The 24,874-nt window shown below is 44.3% G+C and overlaps 1 protein-coding gene across 1 annotated transcript in view; it reads left to right on the top strand.

Annotated features, from left to right (window-relative positions):
* Positions 1-24,874, top strand: part of LOC118362620 (transmembrane protein KIAA1109 homolog) — a 111,243-nt gene that overhangs the window by 44,410 nt on the left and 41,959 nt on the right. Inside the window, 22 exon segments of the mRNA XM_052486338.1 lie at positions 1,209-1,379; positions 1,616-1,736; positions 7,026-7,169; positions 7,298-7,428; positions 7,521-7,723; positions 7,889-8,086; positions 8,216-8,427; positions 8,565-8,867; positions 11,504-11,656; positions 11,818-12,052; positions 12,241-12,389; positions 13,755-13,959; positions 14,209-14,376; positions 14,517-14,707; positions 14,784-14,959; positions 15,072-15,642; positions 17,156-17,354; positions 17,454-17,729; positions 21,975-22,068; positions 22,504-22,554; positions 23,070-23,276; positions 23,544-23,779. Of these exon segments, the coding sequence (XP_052342298.1) occupies positions 1,209-1,379; positions 1,616-1,736; positions 7,026-7,169; positions 7,298-7,428; positions 7,521-7,723; positions 7,889-8,086; positions 8,216-8,427; positions 8,565-8,867; positions 11,504-11,656; positions 11,818-12,052; positions 12,241-12,389; positions 13,755-13,959; positions 14,209-14,376; positions 14,517-14,707; positions 14,784-14,959; positions 15,072-15,642; positions 17,156-17,354; positions 17,454-17,729; positions 21,975-22,068; positions 22,504-22,554; positions 23,070-23,276; positions 23,544-23,779 (4,394 nt within the window).

Below are 24,874 nucleotides of genomic sequence, written 5' to 3'. Positions count from 1 at the left end.
TATGGTCTCACAAGGGGTCTGAGGATCTCATCTCGGTACCTAATGGCAGTCAGGCTACCTCTGGCGAGCACATGGAGGGCTGTGCGGCCCCCCAAAGAAATGCCACCCCACACCATGACTGACCCACCACCAAACCGGTCATGCTGGAGGATGTTGCAGGCAGCAGAACGTTATCCACGGTGTCTCCAGACTCTGTCACGTCTGTCACATGTGCTCAGTGTGAACCTGCTTTCATCTGTGAAGAGAACAGGGCGCCAGTGGCGAATTTGCCAATCTTGGTGTTCTCTGGCAAATGTCAATCGTCCTGCACGGTGTTGGGCTGTAAGCACAACCCCCACCTGTGGACGTCAGGCCCTCATACCACCCTCATGGGGTCTGTTTCTGACCGTTTGAGCAGACACATGCACATTTGTGGCCTGCTGGAGGTCATTTTGCAGGGCTCTGGCAGTGCTCCTCCAGCTCCTCCTTGCACAAAGGCGGAGGTAGCGGTCCTGCTGCTGGGTTGTTGCCCTCCTACGGCCTCATCCATGTCTCCTGATGTACTGGCCTGTCTCCTGGTAGCGCCTCCATGCTCTGGACACTACGCTGACAGACACAGCAAACCTTCTTGCCACAGCTTGCATTGATGTTCCATCCTGGATGAGCTGCACTACCTGAGCCACTTGTGTGGGTTGTAGACTCCATCTCATGCTACCACTAGAGTGAAAGCACCGCCAGCATTCAAAAGTGACCAAAACATCGGCCAAGAAACATAGGAACTGAGAAGTGGTCTGTGGTCACCACCTGCAGAACCACTCCTTATTGGGGGTGTCTTGCTAATTGCCTATAATTTCCACCTGTTGTCTATTCCATTTGCACAACAGCATGTGATATTTATTGTAAATCAGTATTGCTTTCTAAGTGGACAGTTTGATTTCACAGAAGTGTGATTGACTTGGAGTTACATTGTGTTGTTTAAGTGTTCCCTTTATTTTTTTGAGCGGTGTAGTTTATAAATTGTTTATAAATGAATGCCTGGCTGGGCTGATGAGACAATGGATTGCACAGTCAGATGGAACAGAGTATATAGGCATTTTATTGTCATAGATTTAGCCTGTGGTAACTTGTGGAATAGGCACCGGCTAGAATTTGGTTTTAAGCTCTATGGTCTGCTCTGTGTGTTTCTCACACACAGATCTGTAACTGCATCTCTCTCTATGTGACTATAGCCAACCGTACACTCCTCTGGATAAGAAGGCGATGGAGAACACAGACGACACCACCACTGATGACTGGACCTTGGAGCAGCCCCTCTCCCAGACCAGAACCACCGCCATCGTGGAAGTGAAAGGGGCAATCAATGTGGTGCTCACCCCTCTAGTGGCTGAAGCTCTGGACAGGTAACATCAACTGGGTTTATATTAAGTTCTTGTATGCTATAGCCACCAAAGGCTTGTGTAAAAATACTGTTATAGGTAATCTTATAGACCAGCTCATCATAGAACATTCTAAACATATTACCTATCCATCTGCAATCAGTGTCTCCCCACAGCAGCTGTGCCCAACAAGTGTCCTTGTCATATTACAGGAATATATATTGCTAATGTCATTGACAATGTATGAGGTGTTATTACAGATACATTGAGTCTATGGTCCACTACGTCAGTATACGTCACCCTGCAGCCATTCTGGATGACCTGCATGGGATGGTCCTAAACGAAGCCTATCAGATCAGCAAGTCCACTGTGACTGAATCCGTAAGTAAATCTCACCAAGGAGTAAATCTGGCTAAAAGTAGAGCACTATAAGGGTCTTTCTATAAATAATGTGGCCAATGTGTGACATTGGGATCAACATTTCTTAATGGTTTGAAACAAAAATAAAAATGGTTTTCATGCAGTTTCACATGTGTACTTAGAGGAATAAAAGTGAATATATACAAATGGACCCATAACTCCACCTATACAACAACATTGGCCAAGGACATTCAGGGGCTTTTTCAAGTACTTCATTTACATTTTCAAGGTCCTCAATAATGTGTACAAAACATTAAGGACACCGCTCTTTCCATAACAGACTGTGACCAGGTGAATCCAGGTGAAAGCTACATTACGATTCCTTATTGATGTCACTTGTCAAATCCACTTCAATCGGTGTAGATGACGGGGAGGAAACAGGTTAAAGAAGGATTTTTGACAATTGAGACATGGATTGTGTATGTGTGCCATTCAGATGGTGAATTGGCAAAACAACATATTTAAGTGCCATTTGAACCAGGTATGGTTGTAGATGCCTTGCATAGTGCTGTTATGGTGACCGTATTACCGCCACACCGGCAGTCAGGCGTCATGACCACAGCCAAATACCATGTGAATGTTCAGTCACGGTAACTAGGCTTCTTCAAAACTGTGCTCAGATGCCTCTGATAGTCATTCGTTTTGAATGGTCATCCAACTCGGAATTCCAAGTCAGAAACTATGGCATCTTTCTAGACCGCCGACTTTCCCACCTGAAGAACACTGCGGTCATGATTTGACCTAGTGTAAAAAAATATATATATATTTTCAAATGATTCAAAGAAATGGTTCAGCTGTGCCTAGCAAGTGCTACACCAACTGATATATTTTGTAATCAAAGCTTGAGTTTTGAAATATAATATGGTTAGAGAAGAACAATATTACCAGGCCAGGCATACAGCTAATATGCTGTGATAATGTATTAGGCCTACTGCTCAAACCCCATACTTACAGAGCTGTTTTTATTAGCTTAATGTTCTGTTTTTTAAGTCGTGTTTTTAAAAAAATCAGAACGGTAGATCTCAGCTTGCTTTTTGACTGCGAAAGTGATCTTGACTTAGAAAAGGTTGGTGACCACTGGGAGATGCCTACTATATTTATTTCTCAACATTCTATTGTTAAGCACATTGCTTCACTTTACAACCAAAGTAGCCTACCTGGCTGGCATGAAAATTAACTGCAGGAAAAGCATCCTCCATTTGCTTTTCAAGTGCATACGGATTTTTGTTTTTACCCTGCTCCTGTTCTGACTGGTGCATGATAATGGCCCATTCTAAATCAGAACTAATTTCACACATATTGTTTAGTATATATAAAGACAAGATTAAATTGAGAATAGTCTGAATGGTGAGAATATTATAACCTGTGCATTTTTTTACGACTTTCAAATAATATTTGTGTGCATCATTTGCCCTAGCCCATAGGCCTATATGCTTTGCTAAGGTTAGTATTACAACTGAAATGGCCAAATAACTTCAAACGTATCCTATAGGCCCAAGACACCTGGAACATGCTTGGAGAGCCCGTAGCCTACAGAGTCTAGTGAAAAATGTTCTTATAAGCCCGGTTGCGCGTGAACTGAGTTTTGACTGGCCACTATTTAATAAAAGCGGATCCCCGCTTTCTCCCGCTGCTATATTTATTGCTAAATTCTTTAAAATGAAGTACATTAATCCGCTTTACATACGGTGTAGCCTACCTGGCATATTAAAAAAGTACCTGCACATAACCTTCATTCACTATTCAAGGGCAGGCTATGGATGAGTTTTTGTTTTTGTGGGCCATTCTAAATAAATACAAATATTTCACAGGCTATATGTGTGAAGATCAGATTGAATTGAATGTACTGTGTGAGAATATTATCAAGTGCTTGTCAAATTGAGAATGAGAGACTGATGAAGTGTGTGCACTGGGCATGGTAATAGATGCCAGGCGTAGGGCTGTTATGGTGACCCTATTACCGCCACACTAGCTGTCAGGAGTCATGGCCGCAGTCAAATTCCATGTGACCATTCAGTCATTGTAACTAGGCTCCTCCAAAACTGAGGTCTGATGCCTCTGATGGTCATTAGTAGCCTACCAATCTTAGCCTGCGCAGGAAACAGAGCAGAGCACTTCTTTCATGGCTTTTTTCAAATCATCATTTGTCACATCATGCAGCCTTAGAATATATGTTTTGATTTCCAATATAGCTGGACCTGTTTCTTTTAAACCGCTCAACACAGAATAGCCGCATGTGTGCACGCCCTCAAATCGTTCGGGGAAAAATATATATCTATAAAATATATATAAAATATATATGTTCAATTGTATGGTTCTTGCTATAAAATAATGCCATGGGAAATATTAGCAAATCTTGCCTGCTAAGTGAACTAGTGTAGCCCACAGCCATATGGCATAGCCAGATCAGGGCCTAACATAAGGATGACTCAGAATATGCTATTCTGTTCTTCTGAAATACATTTTCTTCATATCAAAATGTTTCATTAGACCTGCCTAAAATAAATCATGCATTTACTGTGATGGTGTAGACTATAGCATCTATTTTAGACTTTTTAAAATGTAGATGTTCCAAAGGTCTGCATCAGTGGGTTGTAGGCTATGAGTAGAAGCCGGAGATGTTAATGTTAATTGACGGTCAATTTCCATGAGACCGGCAGTTATTTGATAGACAATCACCAGCTGGCAAAATGTCATGACCGCAACAGCCCTAGCCAGGCGCATAGCCGTGGAAAGTAGGGGTGCTATAAAGAGGCTGCAGCACCCCCTGAAAAATCATAAGAAACATTTTAAAAAGTAGAGCACTGGGCCTGGGCCGTCAAAAAGATTTATAGCACCCCCACACACAAACTACATCCCGAGGCTATGGCCAGGCACACTGATTTGTGTCAAGAACTGCAGCGCTGCTGGGGTTTTCCACGCTCAACAGTTTCCCGTGTGTATCAAGAATGGTCCACCACCGAAAGGACATCCAGACAACTTGACACAACTGTGGGACGCATTGGAGTCAATTGGTAATTACATTTTTGCATCTGAGCTCCTAGATTGTGCGGCTCTTTTATTTTCAAGGAAGCATTGGAGTTGACACAAAGCATGCAAAAAGTGTCCAAAAAAGTGGGCCATTAACACTAAGAATAATGTATTTGTTAGGCCGTGCCAATACATTGATATTTTAATTATTATTACACCTAAAATATGATTTGATTTAGAATAATGTGGACATTGCCTGACTAAATAGATTGGATGCGTGCATGGCTGGTGTAGGCACACATAATAAAGTCATGAATAGCGGTAGCATTAATCTCACCATTTGAATCTCACTGTATTTATAATGAGAAAGGGACCAAAAGCAAAGTTCCTTTTTTAATTGGGATTTGTATGGAAAGCCCAGTTGAAGCCAGCATTAGATGTTTTCATCCTCATAAAAACCGCACTTGGTTTTGGCGCAACACGTGGTTTTACTGCAACAGAGTAGAGCAACACTGATCAATAATGAAATCATGGATAATTGTAACATGTTGATTTTGTCCACCCACACTAGATGTCGAAAAGCATTAAACATTTATGGCAATTTAGCTAGCTAGCTTGCTGTTGCTAGCTAATTTGTCCTGGGATATAAACATTGGGTTGTTATTTTACCTGAAATGCACAAGGTCCACTACTCCGACAATTAATCCACAAATAAAAGGGTAAACCGAGTTTGTTTCTAGTAATCTCTCCTCCTTCAGGCTTTTTCTTCTTTGGACTTTATGGCAGTTGGCAACCAACTTAAAGGTGCATTACCACCACCAACTGGACTGGAGTGTGGACCTCAGTTTCAATGCTCCTAAAACCAATAAGGAGATGGAAGAGGCGGGACTTGCAGTCGGTAAAGCAGATGCTTGTTTACACGTGCGAGCGGTGTGGTCAGCATGTAAGGGAGCAGGAGAACTTACAAATTGGCTACAATAATTATAAGGACTTTTCGGGGACCAAAGTGAGGAAATTACTGATATTCTTGGTAGGCCTATTCCAATACTTGAATTTCTGAGCTCCAAATTCAAGTTCAAATAGGCTACTTCAAGCCCCTTGTTTAAAATTGCAGGTGTAACATGGAAAACAAAATGTATATGTCATGTTATTTCATTACCAGATCATGTTGTGAAGAAGCCCACTAGACTATGTCACTTGTTGTCATTATATCTAGAATAGTTCATAGGAATAGTGTTGGGTGTTGCGCAATAGTCTATCCTATGCAATTGCACACAGTAGACTCTGTGTCTAATCCGAGGCACAGAAAACATGAACACATTACCTTGATACTTTCTCTGTTAGATCTGCTGTAAATCAAGCAGACAACAGATGATCAATATCAATGCAGTAGGGATATTAGATCCAATGTGGATCCAGGCACAACTTTCTTCACCAGCATAACAAACCAGACACCAAAATATTCTGGACATTTTTTGCAAGCACCTTTTTTCCAGCACCTGGGCTGTTGTTGCGTCATATGCGCTATCACAACAGATGTTTGTCACTTAACTGTCCTTCTGAAAATTCCTTCCTGGATCAGATATGTGAATATATCATGGCGTGACTAATCAGCTGGACACCAAATGCGCATCCAACAAGTATTATACATAATTATTGAAGAACCCCTATAATGACAGTATTGATTTAGGTTTTAAGTATCAAGGTAAGGTGACCATTTCGGTTAGAAGCGTTCGGTTTTGCAATTGCATTTATTATTTTGGATTTGGGGTTTCACCCCGTAACATAAGGAGACATGAAATGTTACGGGATTTTACGTAGTTACACTGCATTTCTGAGATCTCTATACAAGAAACTGTACGACCGCTAGATCGAAGATTCTTAGTGTTCAAGTTAAATGTCTAATTTAACTGAATAATGCTTAATATATGATATAATGACAACTTACGCTGCCATAAATACGAGGACAGAAAAGTCATGTTTTATGTCATATGATTTTGAACAAATCCATCAAGTCACCAAACATGATAAAGGGTCAATATTTTATATCAACTCGTGAATTTTATTGAATATAGCTATGAACCCATCTTACCTTAAATTAGTGACATGAAAAAAATTGGCTGATTATTATCAGTAACTTATCAACAGCAGTTACAAGTTGTCCAGCGTAGGAATTCCTCACGGGTACCGTAGTTTATAGAAAGACCCGTAAAGGGAATAGAGTGCAATTTTAGATTTACCCTAAGATTGTCCTGTTTTGAAATGTTTCCCCCATTATAGAGCTCAGCCAAGCAGGAGCACAAGCTGTCCAAGACGGAGGGTACCACAGGCTCCCTCAACATGCCACATGGCCAAACGGACCTGAAGGTCAAACCAGACAACGTGAAGATCAAAGGCCTGCAAGCTAACGTGTCAATCCCTAAGGTAGGAATTGTGCCAGGAAGATTGTATTGGACTTAAACATAATTTAAACGAATTTGACTGTAGTTCAATGCTGATTCCTAGAGTTGCATCTCTAATGCCCCAAAAAATCTTTCTCTCTGGCTGTGCAGGTGAACCTGTGTCTGCTCCAGGCCTCTATAGAAGAGTGTTCTCCCTTCAGCTCCAGTAAGAACCACATCACACACGTCTCTCTAGTTGCTCTCTGCTTCGACAGGATCGCCACACAGTTTCGCATGAACAGGTAACCTCATTTCCACCAGACTGCACCTGTCTCCTTAAGACACACACACACACACAGTTACACCGTGTGCATACCCTCCTGTCTGTCTTCAGGGGCATAGTGGAGGAGACACCCAATACTGCAGAGCACGGCCGTCCCTCCGTAAACTTGGAGAAGTACGCCTCGGCCACCAAGATGCAGCCACAGTCTTCAGGCTCACTGCGCTCCAACGCCGGCATTGAGAAGGGCAAGGAGATTGCTGCCAAGCTTAACATCCACCGCATCCACTGCCAGCTACGAGGCCTGGATTCCAAAGGTGGGAATATGCTCTTTTTTATTGAATGCTCTACAATGTGTTTTTTGAAACACCAGCCTTCACACCCAGCAGGCTGTCCATGACTGGAGTTAGAGACTAATATAATGTTAAGTGTTGTGAAGCAAAACTTTCAAATTTACTCATTTTTCCTGTCCTGTGGTTAAGACATAGGGACATGTGCCATCACGGCCATCCCTTTTGAGAAGTCCAAAGTACTGTTCAGTCTGGAGGAAATAGATGAGTTTGCCCTTGTGGACGAGACGGAGAACTACGCGGCTGCAGACCTGGTCCGCACCGCTGCCTCCCTGGAGCAGTGGGGCTGGACCATGTTTGAGTGCGGAATTGAGAACCTCACCGTCAAAGGTAATTTGTCATTACGAAAGATATGCATATGCACTGTATATACATATTGGAATTTAGATGAACTTTGAATTGATGTTATTAACCCCAACCCTGTAACACTTTTGCCTGATTGTGTGTGGATATGTGCAGGTGGACGTCAGTCGGGTGCAGTGCTGTACAGTGCGTTTGGCATGATGGGGCAGTCGGGTACTGGCGTGAACACTGGCATGTCCAAATCCAATGGCTCATCAGGCTCTCAGACGGGCAGCGGCTACAGCACTGATGTATCTGATGACAACCTGCCTAACGACGCCACAAGCCCCAACTCTGATGCCAACGGAAACTCAGACTCTGACGATCAGGTAACTCATCACTTTCAACTGTTGTACTTGATCCAACCTCATTTCAGTAACGGAAAGCGTTCAGACAAAATATACACTTGCTTCTCTATCTTGCTCCCCTCTCATTGGCTTCTGTGTGGTGTCGATTGCTCTTGCAGGATGAAGGGGTGGAGTCTGACGACCTGAAGAAGGACCTCCCCCTCATGCCCCCGCCCCCTGACTCCAGCAGCATGAAGCTCACCATCAAGGAGATCTGGTTCAGCTTCGCTGCCCCAACCAACGTACGCTCCCCATCCCAGGCCATCTCCAGGCAGCTGAATCTCCTGAGCACAGCAACACCGGCGATCGGAGCCTGGTTGGTCCCCATCGACCAGCTCAAGTCTTCTCTGCGTAAGCTGGACATGGAGGGCACCTTGAGAGTGTGTGCTGTCATGGGCTGCATCATGACTGAAGCCTTGGAGGTCAGTACTGCACAGGTTGAGGGCTCCAATGCATTTAATCCATTAATTAGTCCTATATTTTCACGTATTGTGTATATACTGTATGTAGATTGTGTACATTTGTCTGTCTATATTCTGTCTGTATATTTTGTCTATTGCTGTCAGCACCATTTTACCAGGTCAATTCAGGGTATATGTAAATGTATTTGGCAAATAAAGGTGATTCTGAGTCTACAGTGCATTCGGAAAGTATTCAGTTTTTCAACATTCTGTTACGTTACAGCCTTATTCTAAAATGGATGGGGGAAAAAATTCCTCCTCAATATACACACACAATACCCAATTATGACCATGCAAAAACAGGTTTTTAGAAATGTTTGGAAATGTATAATAAAAAATAATCACATTTACAAACAGTGGCTTGTGAAAGTATTCACCCCCTTGGCATTTTCCCAATTTTGTTGTCTTACAACCTGGAATTGAAATGGATTTTTGGGGGGGTTGTATCATTTGATTTACACAACATGCCAACATGCTAAATATTTTTTATTTTGAAACAAACAAGAAATAAGACTAAAAGAAAAAAAATACTTGAGGATGCATAACTATTCACCCCCCCCCAATGTCAATACTTTGTAGAGCCACCTTTTACAGCAATTACAGCTGCAAGTCTCTTGGGGTATGTCTCTATAAGCTTGGCGCATCTATCCACTGGGATTTTTGCCGATTCTTCAAGGCAAAACTGGTCCAGCTCCTTCAAGCTGGATGGGTTCTGCTGGTGTACAGCTATCTTTAAGTCATACCACAGATTCTCAACTGGATCCTCCGTCCCAGTCTCAAATCTCTGGAAGACTGAAATAGGTTTCCCTCAAGAATTTCCCTGTATTTAGCACCATCCATCATTCCTTCAATCCTGACCCGTTTCCCAGTCCCTGCCGATGAAAAACATCCCCACAGCATGAGAATCCCAGTTCTCGAGGTGATGAGAGGTGTTGGGTTTGTGCCCGACATAGTGTTTTCCTTGATGGCCAAAAATCTACATTTTGTAGTCTCATCTGACAAGAGTACCATCTTCCATATCTCTAGGGAGTCTCCCACATGCCTTTTGGCGAACACCAAACGTGTTTGCGTATTTTATTCTTTAAAGCAATGGCTTTTTTCTCATTTCACTATTTCGAATATGTCTATTTACATGAAATCAAAATCTATTTGTAATGTAATGCAACAAAATAGGAAAAACCCCGAATGGGGATGAATACTGTTGCAAGGCACTGTATGTATTCAGATCCTTTACTCAGTACTTTGTTGAAGCACCTTTGGAAGCGATTACAGCCTCGAGTCTTCTTGGGTATGACGTTACAAGCTCGTCACACCTGTATTGGGGGAGCTTCTCCCATTCTTCTCTGCATATTCTCTCAAGCTGTACAGCTATTTTCAGGTTTCTCCGGAGAAGTTTGATCGGGTTCAAGTCCGGGCTCTGGCTGGGCCACTCAAGGACATTGAGACTTGTCCCGAATCCACTCCTGCATTTTGGCTGTGTGCTTAGGGTCATTGTCCTATTGAAAGGTGAATCTTCACCCCAGTCTGAGTGCTCTGGAGCAGGTTTTCATCAAGGATCTCTCTATACTTTGCTCCGTACATCTTTCCCTTGATCCTGACAAGTCTCCCAGTCCCTGCCGCTGGAAAACATCCCCACAGTATAATGCTTCCACCACCATGCTTCACCGTAGGGATGATGCCAGGTTTCCTGCAGATGTGACGCTTGGCATTCAGGCCAAAGAGTTCAATCTTGGTTTCATCAGACCAGAGAACCTTGTTTCTCATGGTCTGAGAATCCTTTAGGTGCCTTTTGGCAAACTCCAAGCGGGCTGTCATGTGCTTTTTACTGAGGAGTGGCTTCCGTCTGGCCACTCTACCATAAAGGCCTCATTGGTGGTGCTGCAGAGATGGTTGTCCTTCTGGAAGGTTCTCCCATCTCCACAGAGGAACTCTGGAGCTCTGTCAAAGTGATCATCGGTTTCTTGGTCACTTCCCTAACCAAGGCCCGATTTCTCAGTTTGGCCGGGCGAATCTTGGTGGTTCCAAACTTCTTCCATTTAAGATGGAGACCACTGTGTTCTTGGGGACCTTCAATGCTGCAGACATTTTATTGTACCCTTCCCAGATCTGTGCCTCGACAAAATCCTGTGTCAGAGCTCTACAGACAATTCCTTTGACCTCGTGGCTTGGTTTTTGCTCTGACATGCACTGTCAGCTTTGGGGCCTTTATATAGACCGGTGTGTGCCTTTCCAAATCATATCCAATCAATTGAATTTACCACAGGTGGACTCCAATCAAGTTGTTGAAACATCTCAAGGATGATCAATGGAAACAGGATGCACCTGAGCTTAATTTCAAGTCTCATAGCAAAGGGTCTGATTACTTATGTAAATAAGGGATTTCTGTTTTCATTTTTTATACATTTGCTAACATTCTAACAACCTGTTTTTGCTTTGTCATTATGTGTGTTCATTGATGAGGATGATTTTTTTTTTTTAATCCATTTTAGAATAAGGCTGTAACATAACAAAACGTGGAAAAGGCGAAGGTGTCTGAATACTTTCCAAATGCACAGTGTATGAGACACATTCCCTTTTCTTTCCTTTGTTCTCTACAGAAAAAGAGTATCCACATCCCCTTTCGGAGCAAGTACAACAGGGTGACCAAGCGAGCACGCTACCTCCACGAGAACCCCTCCTGTCTGCTGTGTAACATCCTGCATCGCTACCTACAGCAGGCTGACTACTCAGTGATAGAGGAGGCCACTATGGTGAGACGTGTGTGTTTGCATTTAGAGGCTTGAGAACTTCAGTCTGTGCCATGATTGCCTGAATCTGGTTTGTTAGTGCTGGGCTGGAAATAGCTCTCATGGATCTACCCTAAGTTAACTCCTAATTATCCTTTTAACCCATCTCATCTTGTCCTCTTTAGAATGACGGTCTGCCTGCCCTGGTGACACTGAAAAAGGGTCTGGTAGCTCTGGCCCGTCAGTGGATGAAGTTTATTGTGGTGACCCAAGGCTTCAAGGCCATCGGCCTGATGAGGCCCAACCAGCTGCCCAAACCCAAGGAGACTCCCCTGCAGCAGACCTACCAGGGCCTGGACAACGGAGCTGCGCTGCAGAGTGACACCAGCGCCGACGGGGCCGAGTTCGAGTTCGACGCAGGTAGGAACCTTTTCCCTGAGTTTTTAATTTTTTATGAATATTCTGGTAAATGAATACGACAGAGACTTTATCAAAACAAGTGTACTGAAAAGTCGCCCCACATGTTAATGACTTTGATGACTGGGATGACAATAATGCATGCAGTATGTTGGTCCAATGGGTTATATCATGTTGAAAATGCTGTCCAGCCACAGTGAGTGAACACACCATGCTGCTGGAGGGTGCATGCAGCCGCCCCCCGCCAACAGGAGACAAATCTGGACCAGTCAGCGGGGTGGAGATCATGAGGAAACTGTCCAAGTCCCACACACACAGTGAATCTGCCCTCAAAATAAAGGTAACGGTGTGTGTCTTAACTGTGTATCCACCTGTCTGTCTGCATTGTCTACTGAATAAAAATATAAACGCAACATGCAACAATTTCAATGATTTTACGGAGTTACAGTTTATGTAAGGAAACCAGTCAATTTAAATAAATTCATTAGGCATTTATATATGGATTTCACATGACTGGGCAAGGGCGCAGCCAATCAAAATGTTTTTCCTCCACAAAAGGGAGGAAATACAGAAATACTCCTCAGTTTCTTCAGCTGTCCGGGTGGCTGGTCTCAGACAATCCCGGCGGTGACGAAACCGTATGTGGAGGTCCAAGGCTGGCGTGTTTACACGTGGTCTGCGGTTGTGAGGCCGGTTGTACGTAAAAGAGAAATGCTCACTAACAGGGATATTAACAAATATGTGCACAAAATTAGAGAGAAATAGGCTTTTTGTGCATATGGAACATTTCTGGCATATTTTATTTCAGCTCATGAAATTCATTTGAAATTGTGTTTTTTTACATTGGATAAAAGTAGAGACTCATAGCTACAGAATTGTATATCATACACTGCATTTGAGGAACAATGGTAATTCTGCTTTGAAAGTTGATAAACTCACTTTTGAGAAAAATCGCCTTTGAATGTTTTGGTATCTAGTGAAGAGCTATTTTTTGTCTACACCCATTCAGCATCATTCACACCCTCTTAACTTTATCCCCACCCGTCTCGTTTCGCTCATGGAGCGCACACTTGACGCTCTGGCTTATGATTTGCTTACCTCTGGATAACATGAAAACAGCCTAACCAACTCTGCTGGCAACAATTTCATTACACTTTTTTGCAAACGTTTACTGACACCAACCATATTCAACGGGTGTTGTACATACACCACGCTATGTTAGCTAGCTAGCTAACAGTACACTTTAGCTTGAAATGAAACCACTTTCTGTCCAAATTAAAAACGTGTAATATCTGAAAATGTAGCTAGCTATCTTTCCTGTATCACTCATTATCTCAGCCAATCATGGCTAGTTGGAAGGTTGCTATCTTTTTCTGTGGCTTAACCAACAAGGCTTGTAATTTTAACAATTTTATTCATATTTAAAGATGGCATACAAGTTTGTTGTTAAGGCACATGAAAGGTCACATGTTCGTGAAGGTATTTCTGCCAAAAAACGCATTTTCATAAAAATATATTTGTACGTTCAAACGGCTCTCCTGTGAAGTCGTGACTTGCGACATACGCCTAGTTTCCTGAATCGGGTCACATTTTTGTTCAGTATATATAGGTGGACAGGGGTGACAGGGAAGTACCACTTTCCATTAGTATACAATATGAAAGCATTTGTTTTCACACTATTGATATGAGTGTGTGTCTTCCTCAGGGCTCCCACCCATACCAGTCCCTGAGCTACACCAGCGGGGACACGGCGGCTGACTCTCCTGCCCATGTGAGTCGCGTGGGCATGCCTGCCAAGGACAGTCCCCGTAAGGAGAGTCTGTTGAGCTACCTGACTGGCAGCTTCCCCAGCCTGCACAACCTGCTGGAGGGTACACCCCAGAGGAACGATCCCACCACCAAGAGCACAGGTAGACTGCCATTGTCCTTAGAACGTTACCATGGGATAGACCAGGGTTTCCCACACCTGGTTCAGACTTGGGTTGCCTTCCCATTACATACCCTCGTCCCCAAAGTGTGAACATTGTCGAAAAGTATGGCTTATATGGAATTTCCACCATATTTTTATACTAGTTCTAATCCTTTTCGAGCCACAATGATAGAGAATTGGTAGAGAATTGGACTGCAACATTACATTACATGTTTGTGCCCCCCTTTAGGTAACAGTGTGGGCCCAGATGTATTGACGGAACACCCCCTGCTGTCAGAGCCCTCTTCTGTCAGCTTCTACAACTGGATGTCCAACGCTGTGGGCAACCGGGGCGGAGGGAACGCTGTACCCCAGGAGTCCCCCATCAACCGCTCCCAGCACAACAGCCTGCAGACAGGTAGAGGGAATGTTTTGAGAATCTTAGGGGCGAATGTTGATCAGCAAGCCGCTGTGCAGCTCGCTAACCATCCCAGAAGCTCACGGTAGAAGAATGTGAAAAAAGGTCACCCTAAGTGTCTGTTACCCATTGCTCCTCAGGCGTCACCTGTAACCTCCCCACCATCCCATCAGCATCAGACTTCAACACGGTTCTGTCCAGCGACCAGAACACTCTTGATGGAACACAGTCTCAGCACTCTCAGCACAGCACCAGCCAGGATGACATAATGATGGCCGACATCGAGGAGGGCAATCAGTGTCCCGCCGCTGTGCAGCTCGCTGACGCACAGGTAACTTGTTGAGAGTGCGGGTGTTTGTGTTTGTGATAAATCTAATGATTCCCTTCTCCCTTTCCTCAATTCACAGGTTGTGTTCAAGCCTCTGCTGAGTCACACAGGGATCCAGGCTCAGGATACCACTCCTCTCAGCTACAAGATGTATTTTGGAGAGCACCTCTCTTTCTCCGGCACCTTGGAGTGTCTCAGAGCAGACATTGTGGACTCAGACACGTCCAAGGAGCGGAAGAACAAACGCTCCAAAAGGTAAATTAACCTTTTTATTAACCTTTATCTAAATAAAGATACTGTATGCCTGGTTATTATTTGTCCCATTATTTACCACTCATAAGTAACCCCTCTCCATCTCTCCCTGCAGACAGGGCATGCCTAACCTCCCTCCGCTGGAGTTCAAACCGGCCCTGCTGATCGAGACCTTCAGTCTAAACTCTGTGTTGATGGAGAAGTCTACCAGCACTGGCCCCCCCAACTCCACGGCCGTTCCTTTCGCCTTCCACGACCTCAACCGGCGCCACTATAACACCTTCCACTGCGACTTCACCATCGCCTGCCAGGCCATCAGCCAGCGTGTGGACATGGCCCTGGTGCGCCTCATCCACCAGTTCAGTACCATGGTGGACGACATCAAGGCCACGCAGACAGACATCAAGCTGAGTCGCTACACCGCCGGCTCCGCCTCCCCCACGCCCACCTTCAAGGCAAGGCCCTACCGACACTTCCGCTCTTCTGACTTCAGCCGCAGCTCACGGGGAAGCATCAACGGAGCCGGACGGAGTGGGGCTGGTGGCGGGAACACGGCTCAGAGAAGCAAGCGAGGTGGAGGAGGGGGTCAACCACCCAACGCCCCCCCTTCAGGATTGGACACACTGGGTCGGCGGGAGCCCCGGGGACGCAACACGCTGGGTCGCTCGGAGCGTCGGACCTCCAAGGTACATCAACCAGTATGTGTCTTCATTTTGGAATGTTGTATGAACACTGAACAACAATATAAATGCAACATGCAACAATTTTCAAAGATATTACTGAGTTACAGTTCATATAAGGAAATCAGTCAATTGAAATAAATTCATTAGGCCCTAATCTATTGATTTCACGGATCAGGAAACCAGTCAGTATCTAGTGTGACCACCATTTGCCTTATGCAGAGCATAGAATTGATCAGGCTGTTGACTGAGACTGGTAAATGTTGTCCTACTCCTCTTCAATGGCTGTGCGAAGTTGCTGGATATTGCCGGGAACTGTAATACACTGTCGTACACATCGATCCAGACCATCCCAAACATACTCAATGGGGGACATGTCTGTGTGTGCAGGCCTTAGAAGAACTGGGACATTTTCAGCTTCAATTTTTGTATTCATTTTGTATTACATTTTTTGGTGTGTCCTTGCGACATGCGGCCATGCATTATCATGCTGAAACATAAGGTGATGGCGGATGAATGGCGCGACAATGAGCCTCAGGATCTCATCACGGTATCTCTGCATTCAAATTGCCATCGATAAAATACAATTGTGTTCATTGTCCGTAGCTTATGCCTGCCAAGACCATAACCCCATCGCCACCATGGGGCACTCTGTTCACAACGTTGACATCAGCAAACTGTTCGCCCAAACGACGCCATACACGCTGTCGGCCATCTACCTGGTACATTTTAAACCTTGATTCATCCCTGAAGAGCACACTTCTCCAGCGTGCCAGTGGACATCGAAGGTGGCATTTGCCCGCTGAAGTTGGTTACGACGCCGAACTGCAGTCAGGTGAAGTCCCTGATGAGGACGACAAGCAGATTCTTTGGTTGTGCAAAACCACAGTTTCATCAGCTGTCTGGGGGGTTGGTCTCAGACGATCCCACAGGTGAAGAAGCTGGATGTAGACGTCCTGGGCTGGTGTGCTTACACATAGGCTGCGGTTGAGGCCGGGTTGGACGTACTGCCAAATTCTCTAAAACGACGTTGGAGGGCGGCTTATGGTAGAGAAATTAACATGAAATTCTCTGGCAACAGCTCTGTTGGACATTCCAGTAGTCAACATGCCAATTACATACTCCCTCAACTTGAGTTGTCTGTGGCATTGTATTGTGTGACAAAACTGCACATGTTATAGTGACCTTTTATTGTCCCCAGCACAAGCTGCACCTGTGTAATGATCATACTGTTTAATCAGCTTCTTGATATGCCACACTTGTCAGGTGGATGTATTATCTTGGCAATGGAGAAATGATCACTAACAGGGATGTCAACAAATTTGTGCACAAAGTTTGAGAGAAAAGCTTTTTGTGCTTATGGAACATTTCTGAGATCTTTTAATGTCAGCTCATTAAACATGGCACCAACACTTTACATGTTGCGTTTATATTTTTGTTCAGTATATATTTGTCAGTGATCTATCAGATGATGTATGCACTGTTTCTATTGGTAAATTGAATGAATCAATTGATGAAGGTGTCGCGGAAGGGCTCTCGGGACGTAGCTGACCACACAGCCATCCAAATGGATGACTCTGACTCCATCACAGTGTCAGAGCAGAGCGAGCCCTCTGCAGAGTGCTGGCAGAACATGTACAAGCTGCTCAACTTCTACTCCCTCATCTCTGACCCCACGGGTATCCTGGAGAAGAGCTCCCCTGAGAACTGCCTTTCGGGTAAGGCTCTCTCTCCCCCTCACCCATCTCTAGCCCCTACCCCCTAGGCACTTAGAAATATCAATTATTAAAAGTATTTTTTGTGTGTGATCTGTGCAGACGGTGGCCGCAGTCCCTCGGAGCCCCTGTGCAGGGTGATCTTTGAGAACGAGCAGGAGGACCCCACCACCCCCACTAACAAGCCCTCATCTGGGCTAGGTGCTGGGGGCAGACGGCGCAGCCTGGTGAGTTCTGAGCCACAGCACGTCACCCTCATCGTGTTTGGCATCGGCATGGTGAACCGCACCCACCTGGAGGCCGACATCGGGGGCCTGACCATGGAGGCAGAGCTGAAGAAGATCCACGGCAGCTTCACACTCAAGGAAAAGATGAAGGGTGAGGCTCTTAGTAGTGATGCGTGGGTTGACTCATAACCTGCAGTCCCTGAGGTTATATCCGTGGGGCGGGCGTGTTTAGGGTTGTTAAATACTGTGTGGATGAAGGGTGGGTGGCGGGCAGGTTGGGTGAAGAGAAAACGATAGCCTATCTGAAAACATCCATAAATGTCTAATTTTTTAAAAATTATTTTGCAAGTTATATAGGCTATATTACTGAGTTACAGTAATGTAACATGTGTTTGGTGCCGACAGAGATGGACGCCTTGCTTCGCGTTCTTAGGAAACTATGCAGTATTTCGTTTTTTTAAATATTATTTCTTACACTATTACCCCAGGAAATCTTAAGTCTTATCACATACAGCTGGGAGGAACTTTTGGATATAAGAGCAACGCCAACTTACCAACATTATGACCAGGAATACGACTTTCCCGAAGCGGATCCTCTGTTTGGACCACCAACCAAGACAATGGATCGGATTCCAGTAGGCGACCCAAAACAACGGCGCCGCAGAAGGGGCAGACGGCGCGGTCTTCTGGTCAGGCTCAGCCCACCGAGTATACAACTCGCCAATGTCCAGTCTCTTGACAACAAGGTAGATGAAATTCGAGCAAGGTTTGCCTACCAGAGAGACATTAGAGATTGTAACATCCTTTGTTTCATGGAAACATGGCTCACTCGGGATACGTTATCAGTCCGTACAGCCACGCCGATGTGTGAAGAAGGGCGGTGGTGTATGCCTTATGATTAACGAGTCATGGTGTGATCATAACAACATACAGGAACTCAAGTCCTGTTGTTCACCTGACCTAGAATTCCTTACGATCAAATGCCGACCGCATTATCTACCAAGAGAATTCTCTTCGATTATAATCACAGCCGTGTATATCCCCCCCCCAAGCAGACACCTCAACGTCCCTGAAAGGACTTCATTGGACTCTATGTAAACTGGAAACCACATATCCTGAGGCTGCATTTATTGTAGCTGGGGATTTTAACAAGGCTAATCTGAAAACAAGGCTCCTATTGAATGCGTGACCCGGGCTGGCAACACTCTGGATCATTGCTACTCTAATTTCAGCAACGCATACAAAGCTCTCCCTCGCCCTCCTTTCGTCAAATCTGACCACGGCTCCATTTTGTTGCTCCCAGCCTATAGACAGAGACTAAAACAGGAAACGCCCGTGCTCAGATTTGTTCAACGCTGGTCCGACCAATCTGATTCCACGCTTCAAGATTGCTTCGATCACGTGGACTGGGATATGTTCCAGATAGCATCAGATAATAACATTGATGTATACGCTGATTCGGTGAGCAAGTTTATTAGCAAGTGCATCGGTGATGTGGTACCCTCTCCTTCACCGCAGCCAACGTGAGTAAAACATATAAACGTGTTAACCCTCGCAAGGCTGCCGGCCCAGACAGCATCCCCAGCCACGTCCTGAGAGCATGCGCAGACCAGCTGGCTGGTGTGTTTACGGACATATTCAATCAACCCTATCCCAGTCTGCTGTTCCCACATGCTTCAAGAGGGCCACCATTGTTCCTGTTCCCAAGAAAGCTAAGGTAACTGAGCTAAACGACTATTGCCCCATAGCCCCACTTACGTCATCATGAAGTGCTTTGAGAGACTAGTCAAGGATCATATCACCTCCACCCTACCTGACACCCTAGACCCACTCCAATTTTCTTACCGCCCCAATAGGTCCACAGACGATGCAATCGCAACCACACTGCCCTAACCCATCTGGACAAGAGGAATACCTATGTAAGAATGCTGTTCATAGATTACAGCTCAGATTTAACACCATAGTACCCTCCAAACGCGTCATTAAGCTCGAGACCCTGGTTCTCGACCCCGCCGTGTGAAACTGGGTCCTGGACATTCTGACAGGCCACCCCCAGGTGGTGAGGGTAGGAAACAACATCTCCACCCCGCTGATCCTCAACACCGATGCCCCACAAGGGTGTGTTCTCAGCCCTCTCCTGTACTCCTTGTTCACCCATGACTGCATGGCCATGCACGCCTCCAACTCAATCATCAAGTTTGCAGATGGCACTACAGTGGTAGGCTTGATTACCAACAACGACGAGACAGCCTACAGGGAGGAGGTGAGGGCCCTCGGAGTGTCATGTCAGGAAAATAACCTCACGCTCAACGACAACAAAACAAAGGAGATGATCGTGGACTTCAGGAAACAGCAGAGGGTTCACCCCCCCTATCCACATCGACGGGACAGTAGTGGAGAAGGTGGAAAGTTTTTTAAGTTCCTCGGCGTACACATCACGGACTAACTGAAATGGTCCACCCACACAGACAGCGTGGTGAAGAAGGCACATCAGCGCATCTTCAACCTCAGGAGGCTGAAGAAATTTGGCTTGTCAAGAAAAACACTCACAAACTTTTACAGATGCACAAATCGAGAGCATCCTGTCGGGCTGTATCACCGCCTGGTATGGCAACTGCTCCAACCACAACCGTAAGGATTGGGTAGAGAGGTCTGCACAACGCATCACCAGGGGCAAACTACCTGCTTTCCAGGACACCTACACCACCCGATGTCACAGGAAGGCCAAAAAGATCATCAAGGACAACAGCCACCTGAGCCACTGCCTCTTCACCCCGCTATCATCCAGAAGGCGAGGTCAGTACAGGTGCATCAAAGCTGGGACCGAGAGACTGAAAAACATATTTTATCCCAAGTCCATCAGACTGCCAACATACAGACTCACTCTCTAGCCACTTTTATAATTAACATTTGGATGTAATAAATGTATCACTAGTCACTTCAAACAATACCACTTTATATCATGTTTACATACCCTACATTACTCATCTCATATGTATGTACTGTACTCTATACCATCTACTGCATCTTGCCTGTGCCTTTCGGTCATCGCTCATCCATATATTTATATGTACATTTTCTTAATCATTCCTTTACACTTGTGTGTAAAAGGTAGTTGTGAAATTGTTAGATTTTACTGCATGGTCAGAACTAGAAGCACAACTATTTCACTGCACTCCTATTAATATCTGCTAACCATGTGTATGTGACCAATAAAATTTGATTTGATACATTGAGGTTTTTCTTTCATTATTTTAGGCTAATGTCTAATCTGACATTAGAGCGTAAGTCTAAGCTTCAGGGCCTAATTGTACGTGTGCCAATTAGCCTACACCAATTGCCAAATGCTTTTGGGAATGGGCATAAAAAGTTAATGTCGATCCACAGAGGAAAAAAGGACAATGTCAGAGTTGAATTCAATAAGAGAAAAGCTGCGAAATAAAGAGAAGGGAGCGCCAGAAAAGTCATGTTTAGGAAAGATTTGTTAACATGGTAAAAAAGGATGATAGTATCGCCGGCTATGTTATGTGTGATTGTGAGAATCTATACAAATTCAACAGTCACACGATGGGGACTTCAAATAGGCCTATGGCACGACAAGGGAACTGTAGCCTGCTGTTCAGATCGGTTAAATGGAAACTGAAATCTGGACTGTAACTGTAGGGCTATAACCTCTGACATAGCCTTAATGTTAACTCCTGCAGAATTAAGCATTTCTTGCAGTAAAATTATATACCAAATGTAGGCTAAATTTGGACTCGGGAACAGGACTAGAGAAATATGTTCTCTTTTTTTTCAGCATCGCGAGAGAATGCGAAGTTTGCTCGTTAGTGTTTTTGTTATTGCATTTTCTCCCCGGTCCCTTAATGTCTTTGCGCCGCGGAAGAAGCATGCCAGAGAACTTTACCGATGTCAACTGAATTGAAGCATTCATTCTACCGATTTATGGCATTGTTCTGGTGAGCAAGGGTTTATATAGTCTTCTAGGTCAACCTATAATGACAGAAGATAAGCTGCTTGTATCTAATTGTAGACAAGTTGACAAACAAATAGCCTATCAAAATGTCTGAAATTATAAACAGAAACATGTCTAAATCAGGCAAATAAAATCGTGCATCCCCTGTCAAAAATGGTTACGTTGTCTCTGACTGTAGACTACAGCGCATTTTCTATGTTAGCAAGTTATGGTCGGGTGCGAGCCTCAGATTTTCACTTTATCACATATAGTCGGGAGGGAGCGGATCGGTTATTAACAATTGCGTTCCGGCGCGGGTGAACAAACCAGTGACCGGCGCACCATTAGCTCTTGGTTTACGTCACTAGTTCAATACACTGCCTCTTTGTATTACATGTTGCAGTACCATATCTGGATGATATCTCCAAAATCTGTTTTCAGACATACTGCACCAGAAGATGACAGAAACTTGTGCATCAGCCCACATAGGAGGAGTTAACATTGTGCTCCTGGAGGGTATAACACCAGACATTCAGTAAGTACTGCTCAAATTTAGGCACATAGCTGCTTCATTTGCATTTTTGTATTGAGGTTTGAAGTTTGATAGTGTGCATTAGGTCTCTGTGAATTGTAAGACCTAAAATAACCTTTCTAGTTCATTTGCCTGTCATTTTGATAACTTGTAAAAAATAATTATACGGAACGTTTTAATTTCCTACCCCACTGTGCCATTGATTGCATGTAAACATACTGTGTGAGTTATTCCTACAGTTACTTCACAGTAATCAAATCCTAGAAATATTCAAATTACTGCAAATATTCTGCTGGCATCACTGGAAATACTTTTGGCAGGCGAAGGAAGGTGGATAGATATTCTAATCTAGTCTGTTGTCAGTATCTCTGCGTGAATACTCAATTTTTCATTTGCTCTCTTTACTTTCCCTGCTTTCTCTTCCATCATTTTACATAGACTGGAGGATTTCCCCACATCTCCTACCAGCACAGCCAAACAAGAGTTTCTGTATGTGTTTATAACTACTGCACCTTGGCACATCATAGCAATGCCACAGTAGTACCTAGTTAAAACACAACTTTCATTTTGTCTGGAGTCTGTGGTAACGCAGTGTTTCTTCAGTGTACAGCTCTAGCTGTGTTATTGTCCTTCATCGTGTTAGATTGGTAATCCCCCACTGTCCTTTTCTCCTGTTTCTGTGTTCCTTCCTTCATGTGTGTAGCGGATAGATTATCTTTATAGATCAGCTATATCGCAGAGATTCATCCTGTAATCGTGATCTAATTTATTGTTGATTTTTTTTGGCAACGTAATGGAAGAGCCTATAAAAACCCTGTCATTCATTCTTATGCCCCCATAACATGGATGTCGTTATGTGCTTCTTAGTGTGTAGTATGCCTGCTGTCTAACAAAAATGACCCAAACACTTTTTGTACATTGTTGTTCTATAGATGTTGTCCTGTCTTAATCTGTTGTCAAACAGTCATATTAGAATCGCTGACACTCTACTCTGCCCTTTCCAGAACGGTTGTGAAATGCAACGTAGCTAAGTCCCAGGCCCTGTACAGCGCTCAGCGGGGCCTGAAGACCAACAACGCAGCTGTGTTCAAGGTGGGCGCCATCATGATCAACATCCCCCAGCACCCAGCCACACTGCACAGCATGATGGTCCGTAGCTCCCATCAGCTCTCAAAGCAGATCTCCGACCTCATCCGCCAGCCGTCCAACGTGTGAGTCTAGGAGGAAATTGTTGTATTATTCACAGGATATTGTATTATTTGAACTTAGAGTCCCATTGAAATCTATAGGTATCTCCTAGGTGAGCCCCTCCCAAGAACTGGGGCTGGGTAGGCAGAACTGCATGCTCAGTGTGGTCCTCACATATGTGTCTATTATGACAGGAAAGCATTTCAGTGAGAGAACCATTTTCTTTCCTCTGAATTTCCTTCATGGACTAAGCAAAACATCTTCATCCTGAACTATGTTATTTCTTTTAGGTCACCCCCCAACAGGGAAGACACCCCCACCCCTCAGCCCTCTGACAAGGCGTCCAGCATCAACCAGACCCCCGTGGAGGCCAATGAGTTCCCCCAGCTGCCAGAGGGTCTTGAGAAGAAGCCCATCGTCCTCAAGTTCAGCGCTATGATGGACGGCATCACCATAGGAGCAGCCCTTTTGCCCTCCCTCAAGGCTGAGTACAAGATGGGCCGCATGAAGAGTCACGGCATGACAGGTACAGTGCCTTCAGAAAGTATTCATACTCCTTGATTTATTCCAGATTTTGTTGTTACAGCCTGAATTAAAAATGTATTAAAAATATTTGAAAAGGTTAAAACATGTTTTTAGAAATGTTTGCAATATTACTGAAAATTAAATTAAGAAATATCTCATTTACAGTACCAGTCAAAAGTTTGGACACACCACCTTATATTTACTATTTTCTACATTGTAGAATAATAGTGAAGACATCAAAACTATGACATAACACATGTAGTAACCAAAAAAGTATATGTATGCAAAAATATATTTGAGATTCTTCAAAGTAGTCACCCTTTGCCTTGATGACAGCTTTGCACACTCTTGGCATTCTCTCAACCAGCTTCACCTGGAATGCTTTTCCAACAGTCTTGAAGGAGTTCCCACATATGCTGAGCACTTGTTGGCTGCTTTTCCTTCACTCTGCGGTCCAACTCATCACAAACCATCTCAATTGGCTTGAGGTCGGGTGATTGTGGAGGCCAGGTCATCTGATGCAGCACTCCATAACTCTCCTTCTTGGTCAAATAGCCCATACACAGCCTGGATGTGTGTTTTGGGTCATTCTCCTGTTGAAAAATAAAGTATAATCCCACTAAGCGCAAACCAGATGGGATGGCGTATCGCTGCAGAATGCTGTTGTAGCCATGCTGGTAAAGTGTTATTTGTATTCTAAATTAATCACAGACTGTGTCACCAGCAAAGCAACCCCACACCATCACACCTCTATGCTTCATGGTGGGAACCACACATGTGGAGATCATCCGTTCACCTACTCTGTCTCACACAAAGGCATGGCGGTTAGAACCAAAAATCTCAAATTTGGACTCATCAGCCCAAAGGACAGATTTACATCAGTCCATTGCTTGTGTTTCTTGGCCCAAGCAAGTCTCTTCTTCTTATTGGTGTACATTTGTAGTGGTTTATTTTCAGCAATTCGGCCACGAAGGCCTGATTCACACAGTCTCCTCTGAACAGTTGATGTTGAGATGTCTGTTTTTATTTTTATTATTAGTATTTTTATTTTTGTATTTTTTTAAATCTTTATTTAACTAGGCAAGTCAATTAAAAA

The sequence above is a fragment of the Oncorhynchus keta genome, chromosome 29 (assembly GCF_023373465.1).
Source record: "Oncorhynchus keta strain PuntledgeMale-10-30-2019 chromosome 29, Oket_V2, whole genome shotgun sequence".
Taxonomy (NCBI): Eukaryota; Metazoa; Chordata; class Actinopteri; order Salmoniformes; family Salmonidae; genus Oncorhynchus; species Oncorhynchus keta.
Note: the sequence above shows the minus strand (reverse complement) of the source record. Positions and strands in the feature narration are given on the sequence as shown.